At 33.6% G+C, this 18,603-nt stretch overlaps 2 protein-coding genes across 2 annotated transcripts; one reads left to right on the top strand and one right to left on the bottom strand.

Annotated features, from left to right (window-relative positions):
* Positions 1-400: 400 nt before the first annotated feature.
* Positions 401-5,372, bottom strand: LOC107023177 (protein argonaute 4). Its single transcript, XM_015223776.1, has 22 exons — positions 5,145-5,372; positions 4,863-5,068; positions 4,571-4,780; positions 4,357-4,493; positions 4,181-4,278; positions 4,017-4,114; positions 3,743-3,911; positions 3,541-3,657; positions 3,356-3,463; positions 3,216-3,278; positions 2,936-3,049; positions 2,696-2,861; positions 2,497-2,609; positions 2,260-2,397; positions 2,051-2,181; positions 1,804-1,869; positions 1,379-1,442; positions 1,179-1,290; positions 1,036-1,109; positions 849-943; positions 721-752; positions 401-576 (listed from the first exon to the last, which is right to left on the bottom strand). The coding sequence occupies exons 1-22, from the start codon at positions 5,370-5,372 to the stop codon at positions 401-403; spliced, it is 2,715 nt and encodes a 904-aa protein (XP_015079262.1).
* A 6,115-nt stretch (positions 5,373-11,487) lies between these two features.
* On the top strand, positions 11,488-18,598 carry LOC107023695 (solute carrier family 35 member F2-like). The gene is made up of 11 exons (XM_015224470.2): positions 11,488-11,783; positions 12,733-12,827; positions 13,707-13,764; positions 14,352-14,546; positions 14,832-14,908; positions 15,657-15,739; positions 15,903-15,954; positions 16,849-16,917; positions 17,160-17,246; positions 17,364-17,425; positions 18,273-18,598. The coding sequence occupies exons 1-11, from the start codon at positions 11,666-11,668 to the stop codon at positions 18,445-18,447; spliced, it is 1,071 nt and encodes a 356-aa protein (XP_015079956.1). The 5' UTR covers positions 11,488-11,665; the 3' UTR covers positions 18,448-18,598.
* Positions 18,599-18,603: the final 5 nt, after the last annotated feature.

The following is an 18,603-nucleotide window of genomic DNA, read 5'->3' as shown; positions in this document are numbered from 1 at the left end:
ACCTTGTTTAGGCTGGTTGTATTATGAAGTGAAACATTATCTCTCGATTCTATGGATTGTTCGGTTGGTGGGATAAGGTTAATAATTTCAGAAAATTTAATGAAATTATGATATTATGTGTTATTTAGTTTTACGATTGTGTTGTCCTACAATTTTAATATAAATAATGGAATAAGTACTCTCGAAACAAAAATAATCTCATTAAAATATTTCAATCTATGACGTACCACCAATCAAAACCAATCATATTATTACTTGTGCAAAATATCTTTTTTAGAGTTAAATGTGCATATACAATCAACCAAATGGCCATTATATAGTATGACCATGTCTATCATATTCCACACTGTCTCTCGAGCCCACATTGAATTCTCGACTAAATTTCGATCACACGGAGGCCTCAACAGAAGAACATGGAGGTAGCAACATTCTTTTGAAGACTGGGCAACTGAGGAACAGTAACTGGACCAGCATTTCTCAGACCATCCTGGCTTGATGATGTCTCTGATGTGCCCTCGGATTTCATCCACTGCCCAACCTGTGCAGCGGCTAAATGGGCATAGCCTATCGGAGCCACTGCACAGAACAGAAAAGGAAGTGAGAGCACAAACAACACATGTAATCAAGCAAAAAGGGAAATATAACGTTATATGCATTTGCGCGTGGAGGGGTGGGGAAGAGCAGCAGCAAATAGCACAAGTTGTGTATGTTTATATTTACCAATGGATGTTGCAGTAGTGCTTCTCTGGTACCTGCAAGAAGTGTATAACAATTAGAATGACTGCAACTGCTATTGAGTACTTGAAGGTTTCGAGCCTACGAAGAATCCAGTATTATGCAATACTTACACATAGCACAGATTATGAACAAGTTCTTGAAGTTCATCAGGTTTGAAACCAACTTCATCTAACAACACATGGTAATGTGTAGGTCGAGTCGTACCCTACACAACAATATCCAAGTAAACATCATATGATGATATAAACATTACACCAAACTTCAACGGAATGGCACAAAACAGAACAAATAACTCACAATCGTTCCAGCATGGGCGCACAGATAGAAGTCATTGTTCCTTGGATGACAAACTTTGTTATCTATAATTGTCCCTGCAAAATATGTGTAAACACATTGATTTCATTATACAACTAAAAATTTGCTGCGACTTTTATTATTACCTGGTGGAACATTATGAGGAGATCCAGACTGGAAAAACTTTGTATGATGATTTTTCTGAGCAACAATGATAACAAACTTGGGCGACCACTTTTCATCTAGAAACTTGCAGGCCTACATGGATAGAACAGATGAGTTAGCACGAGAATCTCTCGTATTTTCCAAATTATATATCAATACAGCATTTATCAGAGTGCAGAACCTCAATGATCTGGTCCAGTTCTATGTTTAGAACTTGATTAAATTGAGATTCACTGACACCATCCCTGACAATTTCAGTAGTGGACATTAGCAAAAACCATCAAAGAAGTGTACAAAGTACACTGCTGTGTGAAGAGTTAGTCAGATGGAACACACAGTAATAATGACAAACAATAGTACAAGAGATATGTCAATAAATTACTTCTCATTCCCAAGAGTTGGGTCGGCTACATGAATCCTCTTAAAAACAAGAGATTAGCTGGACAAAAATGACGGAAAATGAGGTAGAACCATAAAAACTAACCAATGTTGTGCTCAATACAAATTTCTGAAGCATTTAGACATTCATCATAGGCGTAGTGTCAATAATAGGGCAATAGCACTTAGAATGTACATTATTTAGTGAACCAGGCTGGGTTAGATCACCTGAATACTATGATTTGCTGAGGCTTCCTTTGTTGGGAACTCGCATGAAAATCTAGCAAAAGTTCCCTGCATTTGGAAATTTAATTATGATCAGAAAGTTAATTCTAGGAAACCAAAAGGATACCAACAACAGAATTATAAAGGAAACCCGAAAACCATTAGGCAATTAGTTTTACGCCATATGAAAAAGCAGAAAACCATTAGGAAGTGAAACCAAGCTTTAAAATGAATAAGATACTGAACTCACCTCATAATCCCATCGTCTCTAGTGTCTGAAACTTTTTTAAATATGTTATCAATTATCTCCACTTTAGGAGATTGAGTGCGCACAGAAGCTCTGTAATGAGATATTGAAGGCCACTGCCTTGAACTCACAACCTGACAAAGCAATAGTATAAATGAAATTTTTTAAACAATTGGGTATAAAAGGTAAGCAACGTCAATGAAAGAACCTACTGCAGCAATTGATGGGACTTCAGACTGGCCGGGAGAGCCATGTGATACGTCCATTCCAAGAATCATGGTGGGGACCTTAGATATCATGGGGATGGAACGAGAAACCTCAACAGCTAACATAGAATTTAAACCACCGAGCTGCCAACAGAAATTGTGATGTTTAAGACTGATCCAGGAAATGACGGAAGAAAGGTGCCAGGATGATAGCACTGAACAACATGCTCAAAGAACTCTCACCTTAGCATTGATCTTAAGGAGAAGGTTTGTGAGATAGTGATTGTTAACTTTTGCAGGAGCCAAGCATTGGGTTACTATACCATGATCAGCCAGATTTTTTCGCTTCCATGGACCTTCAAGTTTCATCAGTCAATTGTTTTAGTAATTAGTACTTATGAGATAAGCTTAGTGGTCAACAGAACAGGCAAATCGGACTAACCATATATGTCACAATTTTTCCTCTCAGGAAGAAGACAGAGAAGAAACTTCGGGGCACCATGAAGTTTTGAATGGATCTCTTCAAACATTTTGTCAACTCTGATAACAGGTGGAGCCCTTCTAAGCTGTGGATACTCTTCAAACACTTCCAATGGAGCTTCCACACTCTGTAACGTTAAAACAGGAATGAAATTCGTCCATTCTACTCAGTTTTTAAGTATTAGAAGTTGATAAAACATACAATTCCTTTCGTCTCTCCAAGTCCTGTCAAACGTTCGACTAGTTCGCCGATATCACAGTTTGTAGAGAAGTTCACAACAGCCCATTGCTCTACCTTTGCTGATTCAAAGAATCTCTGCCATGATAGATAAAAATGAAAAAAAAAGAAAATCTATACTGCAATTCCAAGCCATCATATAGTCAGCATACAATTTCAAAACCAACGTCATGTTAAATGAGATTATGAGATGAACCCCATAGATCCAGTGGAAAAATCATATGTGAAAGAAGAGTTCTTCTACCTTATTATTAAAGTTCCACCTGCCATTTTGCGCGAAAATATCAACTCCATTTCCTGCCTTCAACTGCCACATAACAAATATATCACCTCAAACTCACTACATCTACTCAAAGATATTGCTAAAAGAAGTTATATAGATACCCCAGGGGCAGCCAGCACACGCCCTTCAATCTGAGTGAAGTCGCTATTGATCGAGACACCACAAGAATGAAGCAGAGGCTCAGCAACATAATTGTTCAATTTGAGAGCCTTCCACAATCCAGTAGGAAATTAGTCAAGTATAAGTAGAGCAAGCAAAAGATCATGTAAAGGTAGAAGGGACCTACATGGCTCAAAATTTGCATTCTCTCCTGAGGCTTTTGCCTGGACTTCTCCACCAAGGAAGCCCTCTGAAAGGTGGACAAGGCTTTTGTGTACCTTTGCAATGAGACCAAAGTGCAGAGCTGTAACATTCAACAAAAGAATTCAAAACTGCATGAACAAAAGACAGTACATAAAAACGGTTTAACTTTAACTCAATATGTTTACCTCAATGGGGAAATAGGTAGGACGTTTAGGCTTTCCAACATTGAGGCACGGCAAATCAGCAGAATATCGCAAGTCTATGTTACGATCATTAACAAAGTAATCGTAAACTGTCACTTCTGAAGTTTGCACTTCACCATCCTCATCTTTGCTCCTTCGCTTTAGAATAAACCTAGAAATGTCAAGACCATTACATTATAGATAATCAATCGAACATCCTGCCCAAGTGCATTTTCGCTGAAGATAACAGCAAATAACTAGATCATTGCCAACATACGTCTGCTCACGGCAAGATTTTTCACTCAATCCAGTTATTTTGAATTCTTGGTTAGAGGTAGCAGTCTTCACTCTCAAATTCTTCAACACGCGTTTTGCCTGAGCAGGTGTTAGAGAATCCATGATTATACAAGAAGATCAATAATCAATTACATAACAGCACACCTTCGCCCAATCAAGTGAAACGGAATTTCTTGCATTTTGATTTGCTATCAAGAAGTCAAGCACTGGCCCAGGCTGTATTATCATTGTGGTAGACATATCTGTGATCAAAGAAACCACATGATATGGATCACATTTTATTTGAAACAGCTATCAAACATGAATCCTAGAATATTTACCAATGTTCAAAGACAATCCAGACTGAGTGGTTCGAAAACTTGAATGGAACCCTCGCCAGCCATGAACACCACCTCCAACATCAACGAAGTTATTTGAGTCATTATGGAAAAAGGATTGACGAACGAGTAAGCAATCCCTAATATAAAGAATAGTCATTAATACCAATCAAGAGAGGCACAAAATTACATGTGTAGTAATAGACATATCACTTACTTTTTTGCAGCATGTTGCCTTAAAATTATATCCAGAACTCGTAAGGCTTCTTGAGAGTTATCATATTCTTGACCTCGAAAAGCATTTGCAATTGCCTGCATCGGAATCTTGCCAGCGAAGCTAATCTTCACCTTATAAGTTTTAGATTGATACGGCCGCCTTAATCTTTTCCTATCAGCTTCATTAGGAGGGCTGGAGGTCCCAACGTTCCTGTATATAAGGTGGTGAAAAGAGTTAAGAACCAAAATAAGAACTAGGGAACACATTAAACTAAGCCACTATGAGAACCAACCGGTTAGATGTTATGTCATTTAGTACAACCGTGAACTCGAATCTACTTCTAGGTAATGAACCAATGGTGAACAAACTCTTCTCCCCATCATATGCAAAACGCTTCCCAGCCAATTCTGCATGATATGTTTCGTGCACTCTATCCAGAACTTTTCTGCCAATTCCTTTAACCTCGACAGGTTGACCATTCTCGTAAAATAGAGCAACCTGTTAACAGATAGAGTAACAGTGTCATGGAGTTACGTGATTGTATTGAGAAGAGAAAATATCAGTGAAAACATACACTGTAATGAAAGAAGTGTCCGTCAACATTAGATACGTTCACTTGAAAGTGATTGGTAAGGATCCGAATATTGTGTCCCTTCTTTCCAAGGCCACGCCTAGCCATGGGAACGCGTAATAACTTTTTCTCCACCGGCGCTGGTTCAGCTTTTACTGGAGAGATATCAAGTGGAACAGGGGGAGGAGGGGGCAGAGCCTCTGTGGATCCACCATACTCTTGTTCAGCCATTACTACAATCTTCTGTATGAAAAAGACCACGAGTTTCAAAAGATCCTCAGCAAAACTGGAAAAATGTATGCAAAGATCATTACGAAGCAAAAAGATGCACTTATATTTGATCTAGTTTTACACAAGTAATAACACATGGTAATAATGCATAATGAACGCAAGTGAATAACACCAAAAACATCTAGAAATGAAATGATTCAAAATGCATAGCCAACAATGAGATCATAAGTTAATCAAGTAATTCACTTTACAAATGAATGCAAATTGGTGAGTGCTAAGCCATGTAGATTGTTGCAAATAAAATTGCTATATAATTACACAAATTCTAGAAGATAAATGTGCAACCGAAAGTACATTTTATCAACTTTCTATTCTTAAATATGTGAGAGTCAACAATTACATGTACTCTTTGGATGAGTGTTACATATTGTTTCATAATATATCCTATTGTATCGTACTATATTAACTCACACCCCAAAAGCTAACTCATGAGGGGAGGTTTGTCCAAGTCCATACAAAGGAGACCAAATTTCCATCCTTCTACCGATGAGGGACTACTTAACACTCCCTTGCACGCCCAGACCTCAACTGGAGCGTGCACACTTCTAAGTGGGGGCCCAACATCGACGAACAACAAATTGGTACGGGCCTGGCTATGGCTCTGATACCTTGTTAAATTAGGTTTTGGTCTAACTCACATCACAAAAGTTAAATCATAAGGGCAGGTTTGTCCACGTCCATATAAAAGAGATCAAATTTTCATCCCTCTGGCTATACCGATATGAAACTTCTTAACAATTACATAATATCACATACAGGATAGAGCTACTATATAAAGGTAAGATACAGGATAAAATAGAACTACTAAATAATAAATATAGAGAAAATGAGAAGAAAAATATTAAGATAAGGAGGCGATCACACCAAATTGGTCGTTACATAAAATGAGTCTTTTCGTAATTATCTAACGGTGAATTTAAACGATACTATGTAAACTAAACAACCTTGACCATCACAAAGCCCAGAACTTTCACTAGAAGCACAAAAAAGGGGGGAAACAAACCCCAGATAGCATTTCAAGCACAGATAATCAAAATACTCACATGTTGTACTTCAAGAAAACACCAAACTTAGTAAAGGATAATAAGTATTCTTCTGATACAAAAATATCATTCTTAGGATCCTATAAAATATTAATATTTCAAAACATAAACAAATAATAATAAAATGTACCTGGAAATTGACGAATAAGTTGTAACAAATAGGAAGCAATTGGTGAACAAATATTACTTTTCCATTATATATATATATAGCTAAAGATTTATTGAAGAAAAGAAAAGCGATAGTATAAGTTAATATTCAGAATTTAATGATGATAGACGTGGGGAGATGAAAGATTGATTGTTTTTACTAATAATTTAATATATTTACTTTTTATATATCGTGAATAGATTACCATAGACGATCAATATTTACATATAAGAGCTACTACAATGAATCATAATCTAAGTGTTATTCATCTCGAGTCTTAAAATGAATAAGCAAAAACAACTAATTACATAATTTCTAAACTATAGTACTATACTACTAGCTTTTTTTTTTAGAGACTTTTAACTTGGTCGATCATTTAAATTATCTATTATAGCTACCTTGTATTTACATTTACTCCCTTCCATGTGTGATAGATCCTTACCCCCAAAATACTTGTTGTTAGTTCCTTTTGAATTGTCTTCGATGTATCTCTTTTATCCATTTTATCCAATGTTACGGGTGCGCGCACCTGATTCTTATGTATTTAGATTTAAATACATAAATATGATTAATACATTTAATCACGTTAATTGTAGAGAAAGAATAAAGAACTAATCGTACAGGAATATTACATCACCTTATTTATATCTATTTTATATCATAAGATAAAGGAGATATAGATCACAAAATATTTAGTTAAAGATGAACTTTTAAATCAAAATGATAGGTACTATAAAATGACTTAATAATAATTACAATAAGTGATAGTTAACGTAAATATAGAATAAGTATTTTAAGTAGTGACTTTTTGATTTATTTTTAAAAAAATTATTATAACAACAAAACAAATTAAAAAATAGGAGAATGGTAAAAAAAAAATTGAGAAAAAATGTGGATGTTTGTTATAGAGTTCTAACATCACCTTGTCCATGCCCAATTTTATTTAAATATACTAGTAAACAAAGTTCGGGCAACGCAGCATAAATAAAAATTATATTATTGCTAAATAAAAAATAAAGGTAGCGATGAAATTAAGAATAGAGATGAAAAAATCTTTTTAAATTTAATTAAGTAAAAATAAACGGAGTAGAGGCCATATTAGGGGTAGGACGGTTCAGTCGGTTATTTTTAGAAAACTATAGCATTTCAATTATTCGATTATTTTATAATGTATAACCAAAATTAAATTTTTAAAACCATCTCAATCCTAATTTATGTGACAGAACAAATATTTTTTTTGTTGTTGTAATGTGGATATTTTAATATATCAATTATTTTAACGGAAAAGGGCCTAAAATACCCTCAAAGTATTGGAAATAGTACAAAATTACCCTCCATCCATCTATTGGCTCCAAAATACCCTTCCCACTCACCTATTGAGTCCAAAATACCCTTGTCATCTACCTTTTTTGGTTCAGAATTGACCACTTATTTAACGGTTTTATATTTAAACTATTTAAATATTTTTTAAATACGTGGCGCTCAACTATTTGTTATAACTTAACTTATTAGTATAATTTGTAAATCAATCCACTACCCACCCATTAATAATCAAACCCCTCTAAATTAATAAACCTATCACATTATTAATACAACAACAGATTAGCTACTGCCAATTGAGTGTATTTAAAAATTTGAGGCGAAAATATCTACAGAAGTAAATTATCATACATTCAAGTGTCTAAATAATATATTATATATAGGAATAGGAATATACATAAATATGAATTTTAAATTTCAAGCTCCTATATATTTAGATAAATTAAAAATTGTGAAAGTATTAATTGATATTTTCTTATATGATATTTACAATTAATTCTTTTTATAAATGTCCACACTTATTTATAAAGTTCTAAAGAAGTTCTGAATTAATATAATTATCAATAGGGATGACAATGAAATAGGGGTGGAACTGATTGAGTTTAATTCGTATAATTTTTAGTTTGCGCTCCGCCCCGCATAACAAATGATAAAAAAAAAAAAGGTTTTGTTCACATAAAGTAAAATCCATTTTAATTTTCTGAATTGACAATATATTCTTACTCAAAAAGGAATTAATTCCTTGTATTCCACCTTTTCTTTAGGCTGCTTGTGTTAGTAGTATACTTTATTTGCCAAATTTAGACCATCTTTTTACCCTTCTAATTCCAAAGCTTTTACCTTTTGGAGTAACACTTTTTTTTTTTACTAGTAATAAATGATAATGTGAAAAAATAAAACACTTTTTATGTAGATTATTAATAATGAAGAGATTGTTGTGAAGTGAACAATTACTTTCAAATTCTATAAGTCGTTTTGTTGGTGGGATAAAGATAATAATTTCAAAATATTTTATAGGATTATTTTATTTTGTATTCAGTGATGAATATTATCTAATCTCATGATTATTTTATTCACAATTTAGTATAACTAATTTGATAAGTTATCTTATATATAAAATAGAATAAAATAATCTCATAAAAAATCCTAATCTATCAACCAAACAAACCCTTTATTATTTAAGGAAAATATCTTGTTGGAGTTAAATATGCATGCATATACAGAGGAACCAAATGACCCTTATAAATGATCTAAATCCAGTATTCTCAAAAATATTTTTTGAGGTGAGTCTCGAGCTGGGTATGTCAAAAATATTTTGGGGCGCAAATTAAAGACGTAGATTCATATAGCGTAAATTCTAAAATTTGGGACATAAGCTTCAAGCGTAAAAACGTACGCTCGAGGCGTTATTTTATTATATTGAACTTTTTTGCTTTAAATCATATTTTTATTATTGATGTAATGATATTTCTCAAATGGTAATTGTAATATTTTTTTCTTAATTATTGATTATTAATACATTTCTCAAATAAAAATCATAATATTTTTTCTATATATTATAGGCTATTTGTTAAAATTTATTTGTAAAATAATTGAAAGTTCTATTTATGCTTATTTTCTTAGTAATAAAATTATAAAATTGAATATACGTGAGATTACGGCCCGTAGATCCATAAAACATACCTCCGGGCTTACGTCTCGTCTCTGCTACATAAAACATCTCACCTCACGCCCTCACATTTTAAAACACTAATCCAATCTATCATATTCTATCTGTGTCCTAAATCACATTAGAGGCCCGACTATATTCAAATCGCACACTACATAATCTATTTGAAGGTGACACTACCAACAAGATTTTCTTCGTAATGCATTAGATCATGCGACTTATAGAGACATATAATTTATATTTATAATGTGGATAGAGTTTAGCTTAGTACAACATAACACTCTTTCTAGTTGACATTACACAAGCCAAAAAAAAAAAAAAACTATTGCTAGTTGACATTGCAACACTTATTTATTTTTAGTTTCAAATTCTAAATCTTGAATATAATTATTATTTTATTTGTTTCTGTTATTTTTATTATTTATTGCTTCTATTATTCTCTTTTCCTTTTATTTTTAGCATGATAATTTTATTATAATTTTTTTTTCTAATTCTTGATTTGACATCAAATACAAATTTTATTATTAGACCTCAGACGATTCATATTTTTTATGAATTTATATTCCTATATAGATTTTCACAACTTGCAAGTATTAGAAATGGACATTTATCCATTAAATTGTTTTTTTTAAAAAAGAAATTTCGAATACATGCATCTTTAGGATTTGCCTTATATATTTAAGTAAAATGCAAATTATTGTTTTTCTAAATTATATTATAAATAGTAATAAAGGACAAACTAAAGTCAACGAATTGTACGATTTTATCTCATAGCCATTATATACTAATATAAAAATGGACGTCATTGTTTTTAATTAAAAATATAAAATAAACGGATCACAATAAAATAATAAAAACTGATCATCAATGTTAATTAATGTATTTTCAATTTGTATTTCGGAGAGAAATTAATTTTGAGAAACTAGGAGAAGCAAAACTCTTTTAAAAGAAAAAGAAACAATATCATTTTCAATCTATTCCTATATAGTAAGTTTTCGAGAAAGATAAAACGTTTACAAAATAAAACTTTATGTTTATTTTTTAAAATTGGATAGGAAAGTTGATTTCGTAAATTCTCAACATAAATTAGTGTTTGGCCATAAATTTATAAATATTCTAGGCAAGTTATTTTTGGGTAAAATTTCACCATATGTTTGACCATAAAATTTAAGAGAAATATTTATCTTTTTTTAAAAAAAAATATGATTTATACTTGTAAATTTTAAAAATTATAAAAATATCTATAAATTTGTATCATTTTATAATGAAATTATTCCGTGAAAAATCATGCCAACATACATAATCTGAATTTGAAAAAAGAGAAAGAAAACAAAAAAAAAAATACCATTGCTTTATATATGAAAAACTACTATTACTATTTGTAATAATTGAAAATAAATTACAGAGAACAAACTCAAATAAAAATGATATAAAATACTATATAACGATATAAATTTTTTACAATAAATTAGAAATGAAAAATTTAGTCTAAAGTTACAAATGATGGATGTTTTCATAAAATATAAAAAAAAGATTTATATACTAATAATTAGGTAACTATTTTCTTCCACCCAATAATTTATATTTATTGATTAAAAGTCCACGCATATGTTATAGTCGGCCAATAGACTGGACCCACCATATGATGATTACAACATTGACTATTAATTTATATTAATTGGAAGATTTGCTACTAATAAGAAATTAATTTTTTTTAATAATTTGTTGGCGAATAATAATAATAATAATAAATATATTATTAGTTGGTCAATTTCTCACGATAATGGGCGACAATGGAAAAGAATTTTTGAAGTCTTTACGGCCGTTAATTGTTGTTATAAAGATTCGGCTTAAAGCTAATTTGAATACTAATCAATTTTATCATCATAAAAGCTTTATTATATAATCCTGGCAAAAAAATATTAATTTTATTTTGAAGAACAAAGAGAGTCTGCAGTTTTCTGCATTCTCTCTGAAAATTCTTCGTGGTGATTAATTGGGGTTTTTCCCAGTATTTGAAGGTATATAAGTGTATTGAGTAATTTGCTAAATTATGATGAACATGAAGGGAATTTGGACCAAACAGACATTGATTAATCTCCTGTTAGGGCAATTTCTCTCCCTTTTGATTACTTCTACTGGGTTTTTATCATCCGAACTCGCTAGAAAAGGTAAAATTCTCTCTTAATTTTACTTTCTGTTCGAGTTTTTTAGGTATACTGTTTGATTTTGATGTAAATTATATAATCTGTAGCTCGAGTGGGTGGACTCTCTGTTGTAGGAGCTAAGTTTTTGGTAGAGGTATAGATTCATCATAGCATTGAACAGTTATATATATATACTTTTTTTTAATTATACATATATATATATATATGGCAAGTACTCAAGCGTGGGGCCCAGTGGTCAATAATGAAGTTATTGGAGCAATGAGGTGTCAGGTTCAAATTCCAACGAGACAAAAAAAACTAGGTGATCCTTCCACGTGTTTTAGTTTTGGTGGATAAAGTTATCCGGTACTTGTTGGTGGGAGGTGTTAGGTTTTTCCGTGAAATTAGTCGAGGTGCATGAAAGCTGATTCGGGCCGACACCACAATTTGAATTTGATTAAAAGGGTAAGATTGATATGTTATTGAAGATGGTGGATGTAGTGAAATATTAATTGTGGGCTCATAAATGAAAATTGGAGATTCAGTTTGGGAGGTAGATAATTGGAAAACAATACTTCCCTTCCAAGTTTTGTTATCCAGACACTCTTTTTCCACAGAATTTTGCTTAGTATCTAGTCTATGGTCAAAGTACATCATCCCTATGGAGTGGAACCAGTATTAGCTAGCAAATTGAGTTCTTGAGATGGCTCTGTGAATATTTTTGTCTCTTTTAGCTTGTATTAATGGATGGTAAAGTGCAAGGGGAGGGTAGCAATGATGTTCTAAACACGGACGTTCAGAAAATTTCGTACAAAGATAGCAACAATTTGGGGGTGATATAGAAGATATTGCCACCCAATATTCTGTCCTTGGCCTCTCCATTCCTTCCTTCAAAAGACAAAGTGTAATTTAATATTTAGTGTCCTTTATCCATATCTCTTTTTTTGATAAGTAATTTGTTTCCTTGTTATAGGAATCAATGCACCGACGTCCCAGTCTTTTCTTAATTACGTGCTCTTGGCATTATTTTATGGAGTTTTTATGATTTACAGGCAAGAAGGGATCAAGGTTTGCTTCAGTTAGATTTTTCATCATTGTTCGGCATATAATTTTCTAATGTGCTTTCTGCAATTTAATTATTTGCCATATATCTGAAGAATGACAATACTTTTTGACAAGTATATGAAGGCTGACATTTTGTGGTGGAAGTTAGTTATCAGTGTTCTGAGGCATGTTGAATATCCTAGGCTCAGGAAAAAAATATAGTATTTCAAAATATGTCCAAGACCTAAGCAATTCCTGCAAGAGTAATTAGGCCTAATTTGGTTTTTCTCCATACAACATTTTCTTTTCTATTGGCCTTGCATATTCTCCCACTTAGTACACCTATTTTCATTTCTCACCTAAGTAGTTATTAAAAGAGAATTATGTTCAGCACATATAGAGTGAAAGCTTTTGGGTGTAAGTTTAAGGGCTTTGACGAATGCTTAATTTGAGAACCAAAAAACTAGCCTGAACTCGTTTCGAGGCCCATTGCTTGAACAAGTTCTGATGTGTTGCTATTTTCTGTAGAATATGAATATCCAACTTAAACCCTTATTGTGACAGGAGGGGATGGGGGTGGGGTGGGGGAGAGTAGCTCAAAACTTTTATATACCTTATCAAATACTCTTAGGATCAAAGGTTGGCTAGCATACCATATGTGGCGAGTATTCAACTTGAAACCTTGACACTATGGATTGAGTATCCCAGTTCCCATGACATGTAAAAGCTCCTTTTAATGCCGTTATCAGATATTGGACATCTATATTCAAAAGAATTCCTAAGAATTGTGTTCTTTTTCTTTGTTTTAAACAACATTATTTGCTGATGCTTATTTAATTTAGCAAGCTGTTGCATTCAGATTGGATGCTTTGTTTACCTTCATTTTCTTTTCTGTTTGACCAGGCAAAATGGTATTTTTACATCCTCCTTGGAATAGTTGATGTGGAGGCCAACTTTCTAGGTAATTGCCTTACTTACCTTCTCTTGTGGATGGAATGCAACTGAACTGTTCTCCCTTATCTTTCTCCATCTCTTTCAATCTTTCAGAAATGAACATGTTCTACTTGATGAGTATTCACTGATCAAACCTTGATGACTTGCTTTTTACTAAACGATATACATGCAATGTTACTTCTATTTAAAAAGTCAATTCCGTCCATGTCAGCTAAACTATGTGATTATTAAAGGCAATTCCGTGCATGTCAGTTGAACTATGTGATTATTATGCATCATGGGAACATCATGATGTTGGACAACAGAACAAAAAAAACCAGTACCATAGTTCTTCCTCAACGTTCTAGTGTTTGTTCTTCGATTGTTTCTTGCTAGGATTGACCACAAAACCATATGAGTGTTTTATGAAGACTTTTCTTTAGCATTGCATCGTCTCTCAAAATACGTAGTTTCATCTGTACTTGTACAGACCATAATCTCCTCATCTGGATTGAGATTATGAGGATTGGCAATGCATGTTTGCACAAAATAGGAATTCCACGTTTTGATATTAAGTAAACTCTCAGTTCATTTTCTGTTGCCTTTGCTTTGCAGTTGTGAAGGCTTACCAGTACACATCCTTAACAAGTGTGATGTTGCTGGATTGCTGGGCAATTCCGTGTGTTCTGCTTTTTACGTGGTTTTTCTTGAAGACAAAATACAGACCCAGAAAATTAGTTGGTGTTGCCATCTGTATTGCTGGTATTGTCCTGGTGATATTTTCAGATGTACATGCCGAAGATCGATCAAGTAATACTGTTACAACCAGTAGTCATCCTACTTGTTCCCTTTGATGTTTATTATTCATGTGGCTTCACTGCATGCCCTTTTCCATTGCTTAAGTTGGTTTATATGTATGATCGTATATCATCTGCTACTTTTTGAAAGGGGGTAATCATATGATTCGTTGTGAATCTAATCCAGCTGCTTCTCATTTTAGTGATTTTGCGCTTTAGTAATTTGCCGGCTCCATTTAAATCAAATTCAGCATGTCTATTAGCAGAAAAATAATACTTTAATTTCTCACTGCTGTAGGTGGTAGCAATCCTATCAAAGGGGATATACTTGTAATTGCTGGAGCCACATTATATGCCGTTAGTAATGTCAGTGAGGTAAGCAAATGATATCTGTGAATATTCAGTTATTCACTTGCTCTTTTGAACCAAAAATGATATCTATGTATAGTTAGAGAACTTCTTTCTTCCCTGTGTGGATGCCTCAGCGAGGAGGTTGGAAATGGTAGGTAGGAGGAGATGTAAAGGTAGGCTGAAGAAGTATTGGGGAGAGGTGATTAAACATGACATATCTGTAGTTTATCAAGAACATGACCCTTGAGGATATGGAGGTCGATGATTAGGGTAGAAGACTATAGGTTCCTTCTCAGTATTATTACTATTACTCTCCTATTATCTTGTCCTTCGAGTGCTATATTATCCGTTATTCCTGTGCTTCAGTTGTATTATTTATTGTTGTTACTGTTCTTTGCTATATTGTTTATTTTTGCACTGTTGTATTTTCTTCTCAAACCTGCTTTAAAATGCTTTACTTGAGGGTTTATTGGAAACAACCTCTCTACCTTCACAAGGTAGGGGTGCGTAGCCCCACTTCTGGGATTACACAACATATGTTGTTGTTAGCAATTCACCTTATGATAAAGGATAAAAGTCATTCCACAAACTGTGAAGGCAATAATAGACGGGGAGTTCCATTCTCGTATATATTATATTTTTCTCAGGTAGCATTGATTCCCTGTACAGTACATTACCCTTTTTACTATGAACTATTTCTTTCTTGGTCTTGTTTCTCAAGTTGGTTAGCCTGTTTCACATTGTTAATGCTTTAATTTCATGTTCTATGCAGGAGTTTTTTGTCAAAAGTGCTGATATGGTTGAACTCATGGCATTTCTGGGCCTTTTTGGTGCCATTGTTAGTGGTTGCCAAATGTATCCTAATTCTCTTTGATGTTCAAAACACAATTCACACATTTGGATGATACTTAATTCAGTCATTATAAGAGCTTATAGGGTTTAAACTTCTTTCTTGATAAATCCATATTCTTTCACTACTGATGATTTTCTGTACGCAATTTCTTTAACCATGCTACAGAGGCATACTTGAGCGCAATGAGTTGAAGTCCATTCACTGGTCAGCTGGAGCAGTAAGTCTCTTATCTTTGATCTACTTCCTCGCAAATGAACATGTATACAGAAAATGAAGAAAGACATAAATGCTGCCTTCAGAAGAGCAAACTGGTGTAGCATTATTATCTTTAATTTCTGAGCAAGTTCACTGATGTTGGATTTATGACTTAATTGAACACTTCTTTTTCCCACAAGTATCAATGGAACCCAAACATGAAGCTGTAATTTTAAAAGGTGAACTTAACAATACACAACCTGCATTATTTTTAATTCTAAGAAGAATGGGGTCCACATTTTCCTGATGTTCCTATACAGTCATCTGCCCTCCCAATAATGAAAAGGAAAAACACTGCTGAAAAAGGAATGAAATCTGATGTGATTGAGAAAGCAACATCGTACTTCTTACACCATTATAAAGTATAAAACAGTATCCAAGCTTTCAGATCCTCTCATTCCACTTTCAAAAACATTATAACTCTTTTATGTTCAACCACTTCTGCTAACAAATTGTACACGCTACAAAAGAGTAAGTTTTCCCATCTTAATTCTAATTCTAAAACTGGAAAAAAAAGAAATAGAGGGCTGTTATTTTAGGAAATTGGGATAAAGGTGGTGGGCTATGGTGCGAGGGCTCAGAGTAGGGGCATTCAGGCTAAGTCACTGAAATCTGTTAACTGAAACAATATAGAAATATGAGATATGTTGGGGTCTTTTATTTCAAGGAGCCTAACTTGCCAGTCCAAAAGTAAGTCTAATAATGTGAGTTGTGAGGTTATTTAAGAGGGGAACTGACTCATCATTCCTTCTCATTTTGTGTTCATGTAATCTGTTTCATTGTCCTTTTGCTGGCAGTCTTTTAGTTTATCCTCACATCAAGTTGTTTAAACATTTATTACCATGTGGAATTTCAGGCACTTCCCTTTGTTGGATTTGCATTGGCGATGTTTCTTTTCTACTCATTTGTTCCCGTTTTGCTGAAGGTATTGCCCCCTCTCTCAATCTCTCCATCAATATATAAAATAAGCCATTGGCAGTTTACTATGTTCCAATCTAAATATAGTTGTGTTGCAATCTACACTATGTTGACCTGTTAAAGAAAATGATGTGGTGTTGTAGATATCATCTCATTCTTGGTTCTTGATAGTTATTTTCTGTTGATGCTCATTAGTTTGGAGCTAGTTTTTTTTTTTTTTCATTCTAAGATGCCACCTTTTGGATGCAGAGGAGTGGTGCTACAATGCTAAATCTAGCCTTGCTTACCTCTGATATGTGGGCTGTTGTAATTCGTATCTTTGTATACCATCAGAAGGTTTGCAGAACAATCGGCTTCTTTTCATTTTGAGCACTAAAATCTATTTAAACGAGGAAGTAATACATTTTCTGTGATTTATTAGTGTTGTTCTGAAATCAGTATCATGTTCTACAGGTTGACTGGATATATTTTGTAGCTTTTGCTGCTGTTGCTGTAGGTCTTCTTATTTATTCTGGGTAAGTAACAATTTGGTTCCTGAATGGGGTTTATCTTCTTTTTTTGTATAATAGCGCTTAGATTATTTTTTTGTCCATGTTTTCATAGAACTAAGAGGATAATCTAACTGTCGGTTAAGCTTTTATTTATATGATGGGAAATCCACCATATGCAGCTGATACTAAAAAGCTGAAGAAAGTTACTTCCATTGGCAGCCTAGTTACCTAAATCGGGCAATAAGGGAACTCTGTGCCCTTCATATCTCCATTTATCCTTTTCCATTAATGATACCTGCTAATATAAGACTTCAAGTGAACTGTTAATTTCTCCAGTCTGCCAATTTTTGAAATTTCTCCAATAGTTCAGGTTCCAAAAAGATTATTCCTTTCTGTTCTTCGCAAAGCTGTGTCATCAGTGCTCTCTGCTGGTTGCATATGATGAAAGTGGACTTGGAATGCTTCACCATGTGGTATTACCCTTTTGCTTCCAGAAGCTGATTATGGTGCCATCACTATCTCTAAATGTTTTAACATCTTGGTAGAACTCCTTCCACAATACTCCTCCATAAAGCTACCCTTGAGAGATTTTCTGTCATCCACCCAAAACCTGAACTTCGTACTTATCCGTGATAACTCTCCTCCAACATGCCTGTTCTGCACTTAATCCTAACTTGGATTTGGATGGTTTCTGTTGATTATCAATTTAGTCTAGTTATCACAATGTAGAACATTAAAGAGTTTGTTCTTGTTCACTGATGAGATCCTTAACAGTCGAGTTGCTGCTGCAGTACTTAGATATATTCCTATGTGAGAAAGCAAATCACTATTCACTAGCAGAATAACTTTACATATTTGACTTCCGTTTCAGGCGGGATAAGGTGGATAAGAACGTAGCTGATGAAGGCATTGTAAGAAGCAAGCGATTTGACGAGGAAACTGGCCTAGATAATCCTGCACGAAAAGATGCCACTGAGAGCTCAAGAACTGAAGAAAACAGGCAAAGTTTTGACGCCGAAACAGTGCCTGGAATATACGGAAGATAACTTTATTGTAGTTTTAGGACTTCTCTTTCTTTTTTATTTCTTCCTCTATCCCCCTGTAGGAAAGGTCTTATTCCATTTGCGTTAATGTGATGTAGCTGCCAAACAGTTAACTCTGTCATTTTACTTGAATAAAACTTCAGTATTATTGTAAGCTTT

This window comes from Solanum pennellii, chromosome 6 (genome assembly GCF_001406875.1).
Source record: "Solanum pennellii chromosome 6, SPENNV200".
Lineage (NCBI taxonomy): Eukaryota > Viridiplantae > Streptophyta > Magnoliopsida > Solanales > Solanaceae > Solanum > Solanum pennellii.
The sequence above is the reverse complement of the archived record's forward strand: the minus strand, read 5'-3'. Positions and strand labels throughout refer to the sequence as shown.

Coding starts and splice junctions, on each gene's coding strand:
- LOC107023177 (XM_015223776.1), bottom strand. CDS start 5,372: ATGGCTGAACAAGAGTATGGTGGATCCACAGAGGCTCTGCCCCCTCCT. Junction 1,870..2,050: donor AGAGACGATGGGATTATGAG/GTGAGTTCAGTA, acceptor TTCCAAATGCAG/GGAACTTTTGCTAGATTTTC. Junction 1,443..1,803: donor CAGCAAATCATAGTATTCAG/GTGATCTAACCC, acceptor TGAAATTGTCAG/GGATGGTGTCAGTGAATCTC.
- LOC107023695 (XM_015224470.2), top strand. CDS start 11,666: ATGATGAACATGAAGGGAATTTGGACCAAACAGACATTGATTAATCTC. Junction 14,909..15,656: donor CCGTTAGTAATGTCAGTGAG/GTAAGCAAATGA, acceptor TGTTCTATGCAG/GAGTTTTTTGTCAAAAGTGC. Junction 17,426..18,272: donor GGTCTTCTTATTTATTCTGG/GTAAGTAACAAT, acceptor CTTCCGTTTCAG/GCGGGATAAGGTGGATAAGA.